The sequence below is a fragment of the Sorex fumeus genome, unplaced genomic scaffold (assembly GCF_029834395.1).
Source record: "Sorex fumeus unplaced genomic scaffold, SorFum_2.1 ptg000030l, whole genome shotgun sequence".
In the NCBI taxonomy this organism is placed as follows: Eukaryota; Metazoa; Chordata; class Mammalia; order Eulipotyphla; family Soricidae; genus Sorex; species Sorex fumeus.
In genome coordinates, this window is record NW_026606087.1 from 13,831,149 (window position 1) to 13,850,866 (window position 19,718).

At 40.3% G+C, this 19,718-nt stretch overlaps 1 protein-coding gene and 1 non-coding gene across 2 annotated transcripts; both read right to left on the bottom strand.

Moving 5' to 3' along the window:
• Positions 1 to 346: 346 nt before the first annotated feature.
• Positions 347 to 453, bottom strand: LOC130025585 (U6 spliceosomal RNA). The gene has a single exon (XR_008792722.1). It is a non-coding gene; the product is annotated as a U6 spliceosomal RNA (small nuclear RNA).
• Positions 454 to 2,919: 2,466 nt separating this feature from the next.
• Positions 2,920 to 18,861, bottom strand: TRIM6 (tripartite motif containing 6). Its single transcript, XM_056116141.1, has 7 exons — positions 18,805 to 18,861; positions 10,387 to 10,873; positions 9,300 to 9,395; positions 8,460 to 8,690; positions 5,936 to 5,958; positions 3,748 to 3,848; positions 2,920 to 2,954 (listed from the first exon to the last, which is right to left on the bottom strand). Exons 2-7 carry the CDS (start codon positions 10,807 to 10,809, stop codon positions 2,920 to 2,922), a joined length of 909 nt encoding a protein of 302 aa, XP_055972116.1. The 5' UTR covers positions 10,810 to 10,873; positions 18,805 to 18,861.
• Positions 18,862 to 19,718: the final 857 nt, after the last annotated feature.

Below are 19,718 nucleotides of genomic sequence, written 5' to 3' on the forward strand. Positions count from 1 at the left end.
GGAGTACTGCTATTTATTCAGCCATTGATTAGCTGATTGAATTGTGCATGAACTCCACCTTACTTTTTTTTTTCATTTTTTTAATAATTTTATTTATTGAATCACCATGAGAGCAGTTACAAAGCTTTTGGGTCTAAGTCTCAGTCATACAATGAAACACCCGTACCTTTACCAGTTCCCATTCTTCACCCCCAACAACCCCAGTGTACCCCCACCCCAAACGCTCCCCCTACCTGTGGGGCAGATGATTTCCACATTACTCTCTCTATACTTTGATCACATTCAATATTTTGACACCAGATCCACCATTAATTATTCAAAATTTTACCCCAACACTCAGATCCGCAAAAATATGGAACACTTCACGAATTTGCGTGTCATCTTTGCGCAGGGGCCATGCTAATCTTCTCTGTATCGTTCCAATTTTAGTATATATGCTGCTGAAGCGAGCACACTATACTGTTTTTAATATACAGCTTTGTAGGACAGTATGAGGTCAGGGAGCATAATGTCTTCATCCTTGTAGAAAACAATAAACTGAATTGTGTTCATATGAAGAACCTAGAAGGATGCAATTTCTATGGCAAATGGGGTCTAAATCTTGAACCAAGACTAGGATCAGGGTCTGGAGTTCAACAGAAGATTCATGTAGTAGAGAGGTTGATTTATATGATAAAGACCAGAAGTTGTGTAATTATATTTGCATATAAAGACAGATTTCTCTGGTAGGTGTTTCTGGAGATAATATAAATCTTGGTAGCAGTCCATTTTTTTTCCCTCTGACATATTGAAACAAGCAGAATTAATTGTAGGGCTCAACATTCTGGTCAAGTTAGTCAAGGATCTCTAGATGTGTCCCCCCGGACCCTTGAGTACTGCTTGGGAGCATTTCCTCAATTCCCAAAAAGAAAATGCAGAATAGAAAAAGTTGTCAAATGGAAGTATGTGAGCCACCTATAGTACTTAAAATTTTCTAGAATCTACATCAATAAAATAAAATGAAACAGGTGAAATTAGGTGTGCATTTTATTTTATCAGATATATCCAAATATCATTGCACTATACAATATAAGTCATTAATAAAGTATTTTATATTAGATTTTGAGCTAAGTTTTCAAAATCTTAGTGCATGTTACATGTAATAACATTAACTCAGACTGGTCACATCTGAAGTTCTCAATAGGCACTGGAGGCTCTTGGCTAGGACACTCACTCTAGCTCTAGTTAACTCGATAGTCATTTCCACCCTTACATCTACTTTGCAATTCCTTTTACAACTGGCTTCAAAAGCATATAGCATTCTCTTCCCAAACCACTGCAACTGATTTACCATCTGCTCATATTTTACCATGAAGAAAAGAGTAAAAAGCTGAAAAAATCTTTCTCTTCCTGATAGTGAAATACATAAATCTTATTTTCCTTTATATTTTTACTTTCTTTCTCCCCTTTTCTTCAATAATTGAAAAAAAATTGGTTTGCTTAATGTTCCAATTATGCTTAATATATTTTGAAAATTCCCATACATTTTAGTGTTAAGTTAGAATCTTATTTAATTTGATCCAAAAATAGCTAACATTTTAGCATTCAATCTGATATATTTACTTATCAAATAACATTGAATTTTATTTACCCACGTTTGTATTTTATAAAAACCAACAAAGATGCTACAAGAATGCAAAATTAGAGGTCAATTTCTTTTACAAACATTGATGAAAACAAAACTGAACAAAGTACTAGCAAAAACAAAGTATTGAACATAAATAGTAACAGTGGTATATTTCAGAAATGTATGCTAGATTTAAAAATTCAAGTCAAGAAAAAGACAAGTCAAGACATTCCAGTAACACCAAAAACATGACACAATTATCACACTGTCATAGAGATGAGCTGTTAAAATTCAACTTTACATTACAAAACTGATAGCAAATTAAAGATAGACTCTTTCCACATTTGATTCCATGCCACAACAAAAATAAAATAATCTCCATTAAGTATCATCCTTAACAACAAATATTATTTTATTCTCCCCATCTTAAGACGTGGAATTAGCTCAGGATTTTCACTGTCAGCACTACTATATCCTAGCACTGAATAAATGAAATGAACATTGAAAAATAAGTCAGAACGGAGACACAGAGGTTAAATTGAGTGTCTGCTCACATGGAAAAAAAGAGATGTTTAAGGGCCTGGACGACGCAGGGTCATTGGCACCACACAGTTACACGGATTAAAATATGGATAAAGGGAGGAAGGAAAGTAATATTTAGAGAAGGTATAGATGGGGAAGCCGTGGTTTGTAACGTTGTAAAAGGAGACTGTGCCAGCCTCATAGTCCAAGAACACACCCACACGACGAGGGGGCACAGTCATGGAGAGAAGCAGGGATGTCGAGGAGTCCTCGTAGGCTCGGTATTCATGCTCATGATGTAGCCCAATCACCCAGAATCCACTCTGAGGTTGATATCTGGAGTAAACATTCCGACTGTGTGCAAATTGATTGAAAGAGAATGTAGATTCCACTGAATAACTGCAGACCCCCAGGATCCAGTCTGTCTTCTTGGTGACATCCACCTCCCAGTAATGTTTTCCTGAGGAGAAGTGCTGAGTGCCCAAGACACTGCAGTCATAATACTCTTCCAGAGAAGACCCAGACAGCTCACCACCTACATACCTCACCTGCCTCCGGTTTTTTGCCAGCACAAGATTTAAAGTAGCCGTGTGTGGATTCAGAGTCACGTCCACTGTAGTGAAAGGAACAACATCAGCGGATGAGGACTGGTAATGGAAACACAGGAAGTGGGTGATAGGAATCTGTGAAGGGAGGATTCCTAGAGGGATAAATACCCCACTGCTTGCAGGTAGGCTTGGAGAGGAATACGTGACGAAGGACAACAGATCAGTTCAAACAGGCCATGGTTTCTACTTACCCCAGTAGCTCTGAACATCTGTCAACTCTGCAATGATAAAATAAATCAAGTCAAAACTGCTGTGTAGAAGCACCTTTTTAATTTTTTTTTATCACCGTGAGCTAAGGTTAGAAAGTTTTATGTTTGAGTTTCAATGATCGAACACCCACCCTTCTACCAGTATACATTTTCCACCATTAATGTTCCCAGTCCCCCTTCCCCTGCCTCTATGGCAGACAATTTCTCTCTCTCTTCTTATGGGTATTATGGTTTGCAATACAGATAATGAGAGGCCATCATGTTTGGTCCTTTATCTACTTTCAGCACATATCTCCCATCCTGAGTGATCCCTCCAATCACCATTGACTCAGTGATCCCTTCTCTATCCCAGCTGCATTCTCCCCCAGATCATAAGGTAGGTTTCCAACCATGGCGCAATATTCCTGACCCTTGACTCTACTGTCCTTGGATGTTGGTCTCATATTTTTTATGTTATTTTATATTCCACAAATGAGTGCAGTCATTCTATGTATGTCCATCTTTCTGACTCATTTCAACTTAGCAAGACACTCTCCATGTCCATCAACTATTTTAGATCTGATCTCTCTCTCTCTCTCTCTCTCTCTCTCCTTACTTGATTGAATGTTGTAGCAGGGAATAATGTGAGTCTTTAAGTGGAGAACACAAAATTCCCCACTTAAACTACAACTTCTTTAGTACATTATGTAACTCCTAACTATCAAATACATAAATACCGATTGCCCCTTCTTATCCTTATCTAATTCTCACATGAACATGTCAATTATCACACATACAACCTCTGTTCTCTGAATCATCTCACCTCTAAACACTCGCAAAACCTTTTTCAGATCTGGGGCTCGAAATCCACTCTTCAGCTTCGTGGGGAGAGCTTCTGGTTTCTTCAGGGTCCATAACTCACTCCTATAAGACAGAAAATCTTACACTACTGACCTCCAACACCTCTTTCCACATTTGATTCCATTTGTGGAATGGACTCTCACCCCTAGCCTGTCTATTGGTGAATTTCAACATTCTTCGTTTAAAGAAAATGAGCATAATTCTGCAAATGGCCTCATTAGCTCCTAATCATCGTGTAAATTTTAATGAGTTAATCTAAAAGGGTCACTAAATTTTATTTTATTTATTTATTTTTTTTTGCAAAGTACAATATAACAGCTTTTTCCTTTCCATCATGGAGACCACAGAAAAGTAACTAGAATGGCGAGTTTTCCATACTTCCACAAAAGACAGAAAATACTTTTTTTGTTTGTTTTTTGCCTTTAAGGTCACACCAGTGATTCTCTGGGGTTATTCCTGGCTCTGTACTCAGGAATTACTCCTGGCAGTGCTCAGGGGACTATCTGGGATGCGGAATGCTGAGGATTGAACCAGGATCAGCTACATGTGAGGCAAATGCCTTACCCACTGTACTATTGCTCCAGTCCCCAGAAAATGCTTTAATGCCTGCCATTTTAGAAGCAGGTGGTCTAGTGTAGAAGGCTGGAGATGTCTGTGGGAAGGTGGAACATCAGCAGGAGCTTGGTGCTGGGGATCTACGATTATCAGGAAAGGATCTTTTCCAGTCTGAATTTGGGCATCAGGTTCTCCTAAGAACCAAGAGAGAAAGGACTTGAAAACACCATCTGAAAATTCATGCTTAAGGGATATTGCCAGGTAGATAGAGATTACCTCTTCTCCAAATTGAAAATAAAGACTTCAAAAGGGACAACAAGCTCCACATTTCATGTGTCTATAAGAAACTTGAAGGTACTATACATAACTCTGGATGTCATTTCCATAGATGAGATTCTACAGAGTATGACAGAGAATGTATTCTGTTTCAGAGCCAAAACAATCAATTTTATCAAGTTCTCAGGTCTACAATTTCTTGAAGGAAAAAAAAATGTGAATGGCTCAAAAAAGCTCGGAGTAAGAATTAAACTGTTCCAAAACAAAGCACAAAATAAAAATTTAAGATAAATATTCCTAGTATTGATTCTTAGAACTGGGAAACAAGACAGAGGGGAAAATTCTTTTTGATGAAGTACATGGGGAGAGAGAACCTCTCTGTATTTGAGGTAGCTATAAACTACTACAATCAAGATACAAGGTTGGCATAAAAGGAGGTGAAGGGCTGGAGCAATGGTATAGTGGGTAGGGTGTTGACATTGCACACGGCAGACCCCTGTTCAATACCAGGCATCCTATTGACACCCTCAGCACCGCAAGGAGTGATTCCTAAGTGCAGAGTCAGGACTAACCCCTGAGGACCACCAGATGTAACCCCAAAACAAAAACAAACAAAAAGAGATGATTTCCATTAAGAGCACTAGGGGTGTCACTGAGTCTACAACCCTTTGTTTTATTTTGTGAACAAACCCAGGAGTGATACACTGAGACCATGCCGTGCAGGGGTCAAACCCAGGCCTCCTCTGCACAAAACATGCATTCACCCCTTTGACCTGACCTGTCTCTCCATTCCTTATAACCTTTTCTTCTTTTTCTTCTTCCTCTCTCTCTCTCTCTCTCTCTCTCTCTCCCCCCTTCTCTCTCTCTTTCTTAAAGTAAGATAAATTCATAAAGATAACCTTATAGCGATGAGGGGAAAGAAAATTATGTACTCAGCGGAAAACAAGGACTTCTCCAGAGTAGAAGATATTTCAAGTAGAGATGTGGGTAAATCCACAAAATGGAGAATAAAGACGAGACAGTAAAAGAGAATACAAATCTCAGGCAGAGAAGTGTTCAACCCTTTATTCTCAAGGGAATTAGCATTTGCAGTTTGTGATTTTCCCTGATTCAAATTCTCCTATGACAGAAGTCACAGATTTTCATCTGAAGAACCCCAAAGTTCTCTTAATGAATAAATCAAGACAGCATAGTTCTAAATATTCTGTCTTTTTTTTTTTCTTCCCCCTTTCTCCTGATTAGAAGACTTGAAAAAAGGCCTATACTATAAGGATGTTTTGTCAATCCAAGGGAATCACCCACTGTTCTCCTTCACTTACCTTTTTGTGATATCACTCACATCCTAGGGAAAAAAGAAAGAAGTTAAGTCAAGGAGGAATGGGCTTGGTCCTCCGATACAACTTCATCTATGTACCTCATCCATCCCCACCATACCATGATATGATGGCAATAAAGACGGTCCCCAGACAGAGGCCAGAGTAGTCATAAAAACCCAGAGTACTGACTGTTCCTGGAATGCCATGTAGGGATCTTGGGAACAATTTAATTAATTCATCAATGTATTTATTTTATTTATTTTTTATGAGGCTAGCTGCTAGAGGGGCAAGTAAATTCTTGGAAGTCGAATAAATGTTCACTGCAATGTCCAAGTGCCCAACTCAATGTCAGCAGCTTCTGTTCATTTTGAAGCCCAAGATAATGGAGAAAGAAGTGGATTATATTTGAGCAAACGGGTTATCAATATGATTTCTCATGTATGTCAGAAAAACCTTGGCTATCACTTTTAACACAGTCAATATCAGGACTTATGAGATCAAAATGCGCAACAAATCAGATTGATAGTGTCTGCACTACTTTCCAATGACATCAAGTGGGGAAAAGGAAGATGTATTGATTAAAAACCACTAACAACTCCAAACATCTTACTGGGGTTTGTGATTGTGATCCTTATCTCATTTCTGTGCTAATCTTGGAAAACGTTTATTTTAATCAATTTTCTTTCTTTTTTAAATTTTTATTAATGGAACACCATGAAGGTACAGTTGTAGACTTACAAATTTTTGTGCTTGGGTTTCAATTATACAATGATCAAATACCCATCCCTCCACCAGTGACCATTTTCCATCACCAAGGATCCCAATATCCCTCCCACCCCCATCCCTCCCATCCTACTCGCCCTCTGTGGCAGGGCATTCCCTTTTGTTCTCTCTCTCCTTTTGGGTGTTGTGGTTTGCAAAAGAGGCATTGAGTGGCAATCATGTTTAGTCTATAGTCTACTTTCAGCATGTTTCTCCCATCCTGGGAGGATCCTCCCAACACCTTTATTTGGTGCTCCCTTCTCTATCTGAGCTGCCTTTTCCCCTAGCATGTATGGTTGGCCTCCAAGCCATGAAGTAAACCTCCTGGTACTAATCTCGGCTATTCTTGGGTGTTAGTCTCCTAGTTTGTTACTTTATGTTCCCCAGATGAATGTAATCTTTCTATTTCTATCCCTCTCTTTCTGACTCATTTCACTTAGCATGATACTTTCCATTTAGTACCACATGGATATATAAATTTCATGACTCCGTCTTTTCTAACAGCTACAAAATACTCCACTGTGTAGATGTACCAAAGTTTCTTTAACCAGTCATCTGTTCTCAGGCACTCAGATTTTTCCAGATTCTGACTATTGTAAAGAGTGCTGCAATGAACAAACAAGTGCAGATGTCACTTCGACTATACTTTTTTGCCTCTCTGGGATATATTCCCAGGAGTGGTATTGCTAGGTCAAACGGGAGCTCAATTTCTAATTTTTTGAGAATCGTCCATACTGTTTTCCAAAAGGGCTGAACCGTTTGGCATTCCCACCAGCAGTGAAGGAGGATCCCTTTCTCGCCACATCCGCACCAGCACCGGTTGCTTTTGCAGTTTTGTATGTGGCCCAGTCTCTGTGGTGTGAGATGATATTTTATTGTGGTTTTGATCTGCATCTCCCTGATGATTAATGATGTAGAGCATTTTCTCATGTGCCTTTTTGCCATTCGGATTTCTTCTTTGAGAAAGTTTCTGTTCATTTGGTTGCCCCAATGTCTTTATTTTTACCACTGTTTGTGTGTGTTTGTGATTGTGTGTGTGTGTACTTATGCATGTACTTTATGGATATATACTTATAAATGTATTTTATGAATTCCAAATGCTTAAGCTGTAATTTCTATTCTTGAGGTGCTTATATTGGGTGCCAAGACACAAAGGCTTGAAATACAGCTGTTTCTTACCTCTTGTAGTCCTTATTCTGCTTTTAATTTCAACTAGTCTTGCTAATTTCAAAGCACACATGCATTTATTCTTTCCAGTGTAGTATACAAGAGCTGTATACACAGATCTCCTCCATAGTACCAAAAAAACTTTTGGGTCACCATATAGTTATAATAGTGAGCCATTCTCTTAGTATATACATACAGACACATATATATATATATACACACACACATATACATATATAAATACACACACACATATATATGCATGCTACAAGATGCTTAAATATATATTTAAGTTTTAGGACCACACTGGCAATGCTCAGAGATTACTCCTGGCTCTGCACTCAGAAATTACTACTGGAAGAATTCATGGAATGGCAGGGATTGAACCCAGGCCTACAGCATGGAAAGCAAGTGCCTTACCTGCTATACTATGTCTCTGGTCCCAGCATTTATATCTTTAACTATCCCATGCTTTATGACCTCTGCACAATTTAACTAAAAGAACCGTAGATGAATGCTTTTGCTCAGTAATCAGGAACTGAAAGGAAGGAAGGACTTTTCCTATCATTCCTCAGGGGTGTAGCTCCATGAGTCTTACCTGCAGCAGTTCCATAGTGGACCCCTGACACCGACGCTCCAAATCAGAGACCAGTTGCTCCAGGGACTTGCTCTGCAGAACTAGATCCTGCTCAGCCTTTTCTATAATGCTCAGTCCCTTTCTCTCTTCATCCTCCAACTTTTTCAGCTGCCGCTGCTCCTCTTTGTCCAGAATACTTCTCAGTTTCTTAAACTCTGTCTGAATTCTGAGTTTCTCAGGTCCTAGCTGATTCTTTAAGGAAGAGAAAGAGAATGCTAGGTTTTGCTTGTCTGTTTTTCAGTGAGTTTCCTGTCTTCCTGTGGAGAAGTCAGGTTTAACAAAACTTTCCAGATGAGTTTCCCCTGGGCCAATGGAGAATTAATTCTGCAGAACCAGTTCCTTCTCTCATCTCATTTTTCTTCAGCCCTTCCCAGACCATTAATCTGAGGTTGCCTCCTAGTAGGCCTCCTCCACAAGACTGCGATTATAGATTGAGGACTAGATTCCAGGCAGCCTTCAGGTCCTTTCAAGCCCTCTCAGGCCCTCTTTGCATCTTCTGATTCTAAGAATTGGTAGGAAATGACAGCCAAGTTTCTAGAATAAGCAATTGGAGACGTGTTTCGTCTTTTGTGGGATGGTCTACAAATATCTGAACAACTCTTTGGCTATGTTTCTTTTCTCACTCCCAGTTTTTCTTTTGCCCACAAGAAAACTCTTTATTAAATAAAGATCACCAAACTCTAGGCAAAGGAGAGTTCTTTCAGCTAGATGTGGAACAGACAGGACCAGGCTTCATTTCCCTGGGCTGCCATGGCCTCCTCTGGTTCCTATCCCACAACACCCTCCTGGATAATCCTTTACCTTCCATGATGCTCTCTTTTCTCTGATAACAGCATTTAGTTTCTCTGCTTCCTGTTGTTCTTGCTTCAGCTTCCTCAGAGACTCCTGGAACTTCTCCTGGAAGAGATACATTAAGACAAGAAGGGTCAAGCAATAAATGGTCTCATATGGATTGGATGGGATAGCGATTATGTTGCTCTCGGGAGAAGCCTGCAGTAATCTTCGATGGAAAATGTAGAAGGCCAAAGTATACTTTCTAAAAAGAGGATGGAAACAGGCCCATTCTCTTTTCTCCCTAGAGAAGAAACACAACCACAGAGCAATTTAAATGACTTACTCTCACAGCCAATATTTCCCCTACATTTCCTCCACCAGAACTTCTATGTGATCCCACTCACATCTTCTACTCAAAAGTCCAGGCAAACTAGAAGTTCAGGCAGTTGAAAACAGAAAAAAAAAAAAAAAAAAAAAAGAAACAAAACTGGTATCTACTATTTTTTTTTTTACACTTTTATTAGTGAAACACCATGAGGTACATACAGTTGTAGACTTACAAACTTTCATGCCTGGGTTTCAGTTATACAATGATCAAGTACCCATCCCTCCACCAGTGCCCATTCTCCACCACCAATGATCCCAGTAGCCCTCCTACCTCCCCTGCCCCATCCTCCCTCACCCCACCCCACCTCTGTGGCTGGGCATTCCCTTTTGCTCTCTCTTTCCTTTCGGGTGTTGTGGTTTGCAATAGAGGTATTGAATGGCCATTGTGTTCGGTCTATATTCTACTTTCAGCACGCATCTCCCATCCTGAGCGGACCCTCCAAACACCCTTGGTGTTCCCTTCTCTATCAGAGCTGCTTTTTTCCCCCAGCATGTGCTGCCAGCTTCCAAGCTGTGGAGCAAACTTCCTGGTACTTATCTCAACTAATCTTGGGTGTTAGTCTCCCATTCTGTGTTATCTACTATTCTTGCCTTCGGCACGTCTATACTTTTTGCAGTGCCAGAGATTGAACTCACAGCCTCATGCATATTCTTCAGATCAGAGCATAGTTAGAAGCTCCTGCCAAGGAGTTTGTTCTTCCCCGTTGTCCCCATCTATGGGCCTTACCTGATACTCCTGGGCAACCTCCTCCATGAGGAATGTTTGATGACCACGGTGCTCTTGAGACCGCTCACAAAGCCAGCAAATGACCTTCCCATCCTCTTTACAGAATAGCTGGAGTTTTTCTCCATGGTTTGCACAGAGAGTCACCATGAGTTGCTTCCCTGAGCTCAGCACCACCTCTCTGAGTCTCTCAGCTATGTTGGCTAGGTGCCGATTAGGGCGGAGGTTTGTGGGCTGGTAGCTGATCTGGCACACAGGGCAGCTGCTCATCCCTTCTTGGTCAGTCACTGATTCCTCGTGGTTTGCAGTGATGCAGGCTTGGCAAAAGCTGTGGCCACAGTCTATGCTCAGAGGTTCTGTCAGGAGCTCCAGGCAGATGGGGCAGGTCACCTCCTCCTGTATGTCTACTAACACTGTTGATGTCATCTCTGTTGCTCTCCCGGCTCCAGACTGCTCAATCCTGACTTCTAAAGTGTTTCTTAGTGATAGACTTCTGCATCCATGAGAAAACAAATGAAACAAGGGTCAGCACAGGGAAAAAAGGAGTGACAATGGAGGTAATTATTTCAATGTGAATTTTTTTTTTAAAGCAATCCCCATTCTGGGGGCACACTTATCTCTACCTGAGTTGTGTAATTCATTCATTTTACTTTACAGGGTACTCTCACTTCACCCTTCTGGAGAAGACTGTGGCCTCTTTAACTAGCTTCTCTTTCCTTCCTCATATTTGCCTAAAGTCATTTCACTTTGCTAAGAAACAAAAACTTTAAAAAATTACCCCAGTTCACATGAGATGGAAATTTCCACCCTTAATAGGCAACACTTATGACTCCTTTAAATCCTATTGGTGGAACAAATGGAGGCCCCTGTCTACATAAGTGGTCTGTATGAGCTACCATCAATTATTTCTGAGACTACTACATACCCTCAGGGACTGGAATAGGACAGGTTGCTTTGCACTCCACTCACCAGGGTTCTACCGGGCACTCCATTTGGTCCTGGAACCCACCAGGACAGAGCCAGTAATAAACCCTGAGCATTGATGGGTGTGATTCCAAATATAAATTTGATTTTTAAAAAATGGGCCCTCCTCCACAAAACATCCCTGACATACTCTCTTATACCTGATCATCAGCTTTTTCTTTTTTTTGCTTTTTGAGTCACACCCAGTGATGCACAGGGGTTACTCCTGGCTCTGCAATTACCCCTGGCTGTGTTCAGGGGACCATATGGGATGCTGGGAATCCAACCCAGGTTGGCCGTGTGCAAGGCAAACACCCTAACCGCTGTGCTATTGCTCTAGCCCCATATATATCCCAAATCTTAGCACTTGTACCTAATATGAAAGATAATTTTATACTGGGACTAAATACTAAAATACTAAATTAAATCCTATTGTCTACATTCAAATTGAGCTCATAATTCAATTATAAATAATAGGATATTACAATGGAAACAAATGTGCTGTTTTGTTAAATTGCTAGTGTTAAAAAGCAGCTTCTGACCCTGCAATACCACCTCTAGAAATATATCCCGAGGATGCAAAAAAAAAAAAAAACACACAATAGAAATGACTTCTGTACCTATTTGTTTACTACAGCACTATTCACAATAGCCAAAATCTGGAAACAACCCAAGTGCCCTAGAACAGATGACTGGTTAAAGAAACTTTGGTACATCTACACAATGGAATACTATGCAGCTGTCAGGAGAGATGAAGTCATGAACTTTGCTTATAAATGAATAGACATGGAGAGTATCATGCTAAGTGAAATGAATCAGAAAGAGAGGGACAGACAGAGAAGGACTTCACTCATTTGTGGAGTATAAAACAATATAACATGAGGCTGACACCTAAGAATAGTAGATACACGGGACAGATAGACTGCTCCATGGCTGGAAGCCTGCCTTATGAGCAAAGGCGAGAAGGCAGCTGGAATAGAGAAGGGATCACTAAAAAAAAGATAGCTGGAGGAATCGGTCAGGATGGGAGATGTGTGCAGAAAGTAAAGGACCAAACATGATAACCTCTCAGGGTCTGTATTACAAACCATAATGCCCAAAAGTATTGGGGTTGGAGCGATAGCACAGCAGTAGGGCGTTTTCCTTGCACACAGCCAACATGGCTGACCCGAGTTCTATTCCTCTGCCCCTCTCAGAGAGCCCGGCAAGCTACAGAGAGTATCTCGCCCGCACGGCAGAGCCTGGCAAGCTCCTCGTGACGTATTCGATATGCCAAACACAGTAACAACAAAGTCTCCAATGGAGACGTTACTGGGCCCGCTCGAGCAAATCAATGATCAACGGGAGGGCCTTTACTTTACTTTTTTTTAATGCCCAAAAGTAGAGAGAGATTACTGGGAATCATGTCTGCTATGGAGGCAGAGGGAGAGTTGGAAAGGGGGGGATATATACCGGGGATATTGGTGGTGGGGAATGTGCACTGATGGAAGAATGGGTGTTTGATCATTGTGTGATTGTAACCCAAACACGAAAGCTTATAACTATCTCACAGTGTTTCAATAAAAAATAAAGTCTTTGAAAAGACCAATAAAATCTGTATCTCAAGCAGGGCTGGGCAAAAAAAGAGAGAAGACATAAATCATTAATATTATAAATGGAAGAAACATCAATAGAAATAATGTGGACATCACAAGTATAGTAAAGAATACCTATAAACAATTCTCAAATTTGACAACCTAGATGAAAAGAACCAAGTCCTTCAAAGACACAATTTGTGGAAACTCATTCGTGAGTACACAGTATGATAGGCCTATTTCTATCTAATAAGTTGAATCAGTCATTAATAAACTTCCTGGTAAACAGTAGTACTAGATGGTTTATGTGGTGAATTCTACCAAAGGCTTAGGGAAAAAATAATACCAATTCTCAACAAGATCAGAGGATAAAAGAAGAAATACTTTCAACTCATTCACTTTATTAAGATAGCATCACCAAAGTACTCAAACTGACAAATACATTACAAGAAAACCACAGATCATTATCTCTCATGGACAACGATATAAATATTTTAAACATAATATTAAAAAATTAAATCCTACACTGTAAAATCTATACACCACAACCAAATGGGACAGATCCCAGCTTTGTAAGAATCATTCAAAATTTAAATCAATAACTAATACAAGAAATGTAACAGAATCATATAAATTGATGCTGAGAACTTATCTGACAAAATTCGACATTCATAATAAAATCTCAGGAAGAAACTAACAGAGGAAACCTGCTTGATAAAACACAAAAGGTCTTATTCAGTAATAGTTTTTAAGTACAACTCAAATTGTATTCAATGATTGAAAACCTTGTAAATTTAACTTTAAGTTAAGGTACAAAGATAAGGATGCATCCTCTTAGCACAAAATTTTCTAAAAGTTCTACCTCAAGTAATGAGACAACAAAGGAAATAAAAGGTACACAGACTGGGAAGGAAAAAACACCAACGAAGACTTTGCTAATAACTGATATAATTCATAACTGGTCCAGAAAATCCAAAAGAATGGATCAGGGAGGGAAACTGAGAACATTGGGGGTAGGAAATGTACACTGCGATAAACGTGAGTTTTCAAAGAAAGGTGAAAGACTCAGAATTGCAAATACAATATTTTAAGAATAGAATTGGGGGACAGATGCTAGTCAACTTTAAGACATACTTCAAAGATGATAGTAACCAAGACAATATATTAGTGAAATAGACAAATACATCAATTCAATAGAACAGGGAGACTTAAAAACAGATCCTCATAATATCACCAAATGATCTCTGACAAACACTAAGAATCAAAGATGACACAAAAGAACAGATAAACCTCTTGAACAAATAATGCTAAATCAACTAGACATACAGATGCAAACAAATGAATCTGAACACAATCTTTATAACCTTTCCCAAATTAACTCAAAATGGATCACAGACCTAAGTATATAAAACACACAATTACAAAACTCTTAGACAATAATATATAGGACAACATTTTTTGGTTTGTTTTTGGGCTACACCCAGTGGTGCTCAGGCTTACTCCTGGCTCTGAGCTTAGCAATCACAACTGGCAGGTTTGGGGGACCATAGTGGGTGTCAGGAATCTAACCCAGGTCAGTGGCATGCAAGGCCACTTACTGCCTTATCTTTTGGCCCTATAGGAAAACAGTCCCTTTAGCCCTATAGGAAAACTCTCAAAATATCTTATAAATTGGACTGTAAAGGCACTAGCTTGTTCTGTCTATGGCCCCCTGAGCAGTGCATGGAGTGATTCCTGAGCACAGAGCCTGGAGTAAGCCCTGAGCATCACCAAGTATAGCCCCCAAACCATATGTATGTATGCTAAGGCCACACATTCTATCCCTTTAGTATTACCCCCATATGCCAGAACACAATCAGTGTACTGCAACTAAAGTATCTGAGCACTGTAATCTAGTTTGGGAGAACCCATCGTTGCTAATATAAAAACAAGGTAAGGGATGAGAGAACAACAATATATTAATAAACATATTTTTAATGATACACTATTTTAACAAAGGTTGACTCCATCTCCCCCAAAATAATTCATAATGCACACACACATTTATTTCAGATCAAAGTGCATTTGGATTATGTGAATGCCTCAGAGGAGAGCTCCCACATCATAAATGCAATGTAATAGCAGGCAAACAAAAAAAAGGAAGTAATTCATAAAACTACTAACATAAATTAGCAAGCAAATTGTTCTATTTGTGGGTGGCTGAGGCACACAAGATAGTATTCAAGGCTTCCTCCTGGCTCTGTGCTCAGGCATCACTGTTGGCAGGCTCTGGGGACTTTGTGGTATCAGGCTGGCTGAGTGCAAAGCACCTTAACTCTGTTCTATTCTTTTATGGTCAGGGCCTACAGCTCAAGGATCACCCTTATCAAGGTTGAAGGACTCATATGGGGTTCTGGGGATCAAACTCAGGTCAGAAGCATGCAAGGCAAATGCCCTTACTGCTGTATTATCACTGTGGCCTAGTTCTGTTCTTACAAAGGCAATGAAACAATAACATGAAACCATGAAACATACAAGATGAACCTCAGAAGCTAAGCAAAGTGAAAGAAACTAGCTACAATTATAGTTCATCGATACGAAATTCTAGGAAAGACCAAAATTGTACTATTTTAATGCAGATTTGAAAATGCACGGCCCAGGACTTGAAGAAGAGAATGGATTGTGAAGGAACAGAAGGAAAAGTCTTGGGGTGAGGAAAGTGTCTTTTATCACAATCGTGATGGCGGCTACACAACTGCATACATGTCAAAAGTCACAAAAATGTGTGCTTAAAAATTATAGCTTGCTAGATGTAAATTACAACTATTAGAACTAATAAACTAAACAACAAAATAATGCAATCAGGGGTCATGGATAGTATAGGGGCTTTACTACCTTGCAGGAGGCTGGCCCCTGTTAGACCCCCCAGCACTGCATATGGTCCCCAAGAACTGTCAGGAGTGATCCCAGAGAAGAGACAGGAATAAACCCTGAGGCACCAGAGTATGTGGGCCCAAGTCCCTCCTCAAAAAAATGCAGTAAGAAAAATTAGACGTTTACTCTTCTAATCTTCTAAGTACAAATTAGAACTGTGCTGTGAAATACAGTAATCACATATTTAAGTACCATACTGCAGCTAAAAAGAAATTACATACCTTAAACAGTATAAAATACACAGCAGATATTAAAAACTTGGTAAAAAATACTAAAATATCAAACTTAAAAAATATTAACCACCTATCTATTCATATTTTTACAGTGTTCTATAAAACAACAATTTCATGTCTATTTAACTTTTTAAAAACCTTAAATATCAAGCAATCCATTTTATTCCTAATTTTTGGTCTAATGCATTAATATAGATATTCAAGACAGATTCTTAAAACGAAACAACATTAAGAGTTGATTGATGACTCTAGTCAAAACTGAGGGAAGAAATTGTGAAGGTGGGGCTCATAACAGACTGAACTCCTGCCAATATATATTGCCAGGTGCTGCAAGAAAAACTCAGCCCTGTCTCAAGAGATACACAGTGTGGATGGTCTGAGAGAAGGCAGTCTGGTTTCAAGAGAGCAGATCCCAGGCTGATAGAATAAAATTAGGATAGAGGCACCACTAAAAGCTAGGTGGGACTTGTAAAATCCCAGTCACAGAAAAAGTTCATGAACTTTTTCTAATTATACTAATTTTTCTAACTTTTTCTAACTATTTACTGATATCCAGTTCATGAACTTGGGACAGAATCACACAGAGCAAATCAGTACCAGAACTTCAATGTAAATGAATTCATATGCACATTAGGGCTACAAAAGCAAGCCTTAAAAAAAATACACATCCTTGCCCCCAGATAGATTTAATTTAGGAGGTAAATTAGAAAGGGGTGGGGAAAGGAACTGAGAATGAACTGATGATTATCTGAAGTATCTATTAGTATGCTTATAATTAGCATCAAAATGGCTTTCAGATGAAAGTCAATAGACCAGGGATATAAAGGTGGTCCAGGCTAAAGGTTCAAACTAGAAATTAAAAACAAGTTAGCACGGGTTGCTTACCCACACCCTGCTCTAGGAAAAGAGCAGTAAAAATGTTAACAGACAGTTAACAGACAGTAACTACAATCATAAGTGACTGGGCTTTTTATACTTTGAGAATAAGGCTATTTTTTGAAGTCTTGTGGGGTTGTTGTCCACTTTGGCATTGGACAAGTATTAGAATAAGAACATATGGGGCCGGAATAGGAACATATTGGGGCCGGAACATATATTGCACAGCGGGTAGGGCCTTTGACTTCCATGCGGCTAACCTGGGTTTAATCATGGGCATCCCATATGGTCCCAGAGCACCAAGAGGAGTAATTTCTGAGTGCATGAGCCAGGAGTAACCCCTGAGCAATGCCTGTGTGTAACCCAAAAAAACCAAAAGAAAAAAAAAGAATAGGCACATAATCATCTTCACAATTTTTAAAGCAACTTGTGAAGAATCACTACATTCACGCTTCTCAAAAGCTTTTTGACAACTTGGCAAATTCCAAAAACAGAAATATAGGCCCGCACTGTTTTTCTTCTGAATATTTATGTGTGTGTGTGTGTGTGTGTGTGTGTGTGTTTACACACAGGATGGTGGTGTGTACTTCTGATTCAGGTCCTGGGGGAGTTCCCTGGGGAATGCATGAGTTGTTGCAGGCTTGGAATGGAACCAAGGGCTCAAGTTTGCAAGGCGGATGCTCTACCACTGAGCCACATGGCAGACCCACGAGTCTTTTAAGGATTATATTATATACGTGAAAGATTGATTAAGTATCCCTCATGGGTTCTCATTTATAGTAAGAATGATAAAGAAATGAAAATAAGATTGAAAATAAGATTCTATCATGAGCTCCGTGAGGAAAGTGACCTCATCTTTTTCACCACCCTGTCATTTCTGCCAGATGACAAATGGGTCGGTCATAGAACTGGCTGAAGTCCCCCAGAACTGGAGCACCAGGGAGTAAGAAACTAACAAAGTTCCTGGAGTGTGAATCCTATCAGAGATGACAAAGCTTTGCGGAGCAAACCTGGGGACTTTCACGCGCTTGATTCTACAGAACGGAGGTGTTCTGTGTTCGTACAGATTTCGTACAGGTGGGTGGGGGTTGTTGATTTTTTGGTTTTCGGGCCACAGGCGTGCTCAGGATTTACTCCAGGCTCGTGGTTCAGGGATTATTTCTGGCGGGGCGAGGGGAAGTACATTTTCACATGTGGTGCCAGGGATTAAACCCGGGTCGACAGCATGCAAGGCGAACTCGTTACTAGTTGTTTTATATCTCCGATCCCCCCAAGATTATCCTTTCAAAGCCAAAAAACCAAAAAACCAAAAAACCAAAAAAAAAAAAAAAAAAAAAAAAGGAATGCTATCTGCACGTGACTCTGTTCCCAGAAAAAAGTGAGCGCTCCGGAAACGCCCGGCGCGGCCTTTGCACAGACTTTGCAGGCAGGTTGCGCGCCGAAGGTTCCCCTCCCAACCCCCTCCGGGAGGGAAAAGAACGCCCGGGTGGAGGAGAAACCGTGCACGCTCGCCCGGAGCAGACGGGCTGGCGATGCGGGAAGGGCCACCGGTCTCCAATTCTAAGCCATTTTCCACTGTCTGGGGTCTTTCCCGAACCCCGAACTTCCAGATCGACCTCCCCGACCATTCCCAGCTCCTCGAGTCTGGCTGTAACTTTCACTAGCTCTTACGCGGACTAGCTCCCAGGGTGCTCTTCCGTGGCGCTCTGCCAAACTTGAGTCAGCTCCAAACTGCAGACATCCCCCTCTCTCTTCCTCCACCCCAGAATCCCGCCACCCAACTCCACGTGTAGGGCGGGTCAGACTGCGGACAGCCAGCCGTGGCTGGTTTTTAAAAAAAAAAAATGGATTTGCTCACCGACCTGGAATCTGTGTGTGCCCTGGATCAGAGCCGAGGTTTGGCAGCGGACGCGGCTCCAGCAAAACTCAAAGACCCAGGGGGAAAGAGGCGGGGCCAGGGGGAGAAGGGGAGGCTGCTGCTGGAATCGATTTGTCCAGCGCCCTGTCAATCCCGCGCTCCAGGAGTGTTTAGCCAGAAGACTGTCGCGGGCCCAGACGCCCACCTGATGAACCCTCAAATCTGAGGTTTCTGAGAACACTTGAGGGCAGAGATGGCCCTTGTGAAGTGTTTTCAATTTGCTTAGCTTTCCAACAATGCCTCAGTGTATTTTATACACCCCGTTCTGTAACAGTAGCACTGTAGCACCGTCCTCCGGTTGTTCATCGATTTGCTCGAGCAGCCCAGTAACGTCTCCATCGTGAGACTTGTTACTGTGTTCGGCAATTAACACATTCACTTAATATATTAATAAATATAAAATTGGTATAATTATAAAGGTATAGTAATTAAATATAATGAATGTAGCTATCATATGTTAATAAACCCTAAAGCAACATAGCGTTTTCAATAAGGTCACTAAAACCGGCCATTTAAAATTATATATATACATCATATATACATTTGTGTATGCATGTATCTTTAATCGATATATGGCTGCAATATAGAATCTATATACGCGTATATATGTATAGGTTTGTTTAACTGTATTAGGCTTTTGCAATATCATATTGGACTTTCAAAATGACTTTTCTGGACATCACCATTGACTGAGAACTTATTAGAAAGCAAATTCTTGAACTCTTCAATACCCTGCCCACCCCCCACCTCTCAATCACAAGCTGAATAGCTCAACAATTATCTGTGTTTTAATCATCTTTTCTCGTGACATTCACACTGAAGTTTAAGAAATCTGTGACCTATATAAATATGTAGTTG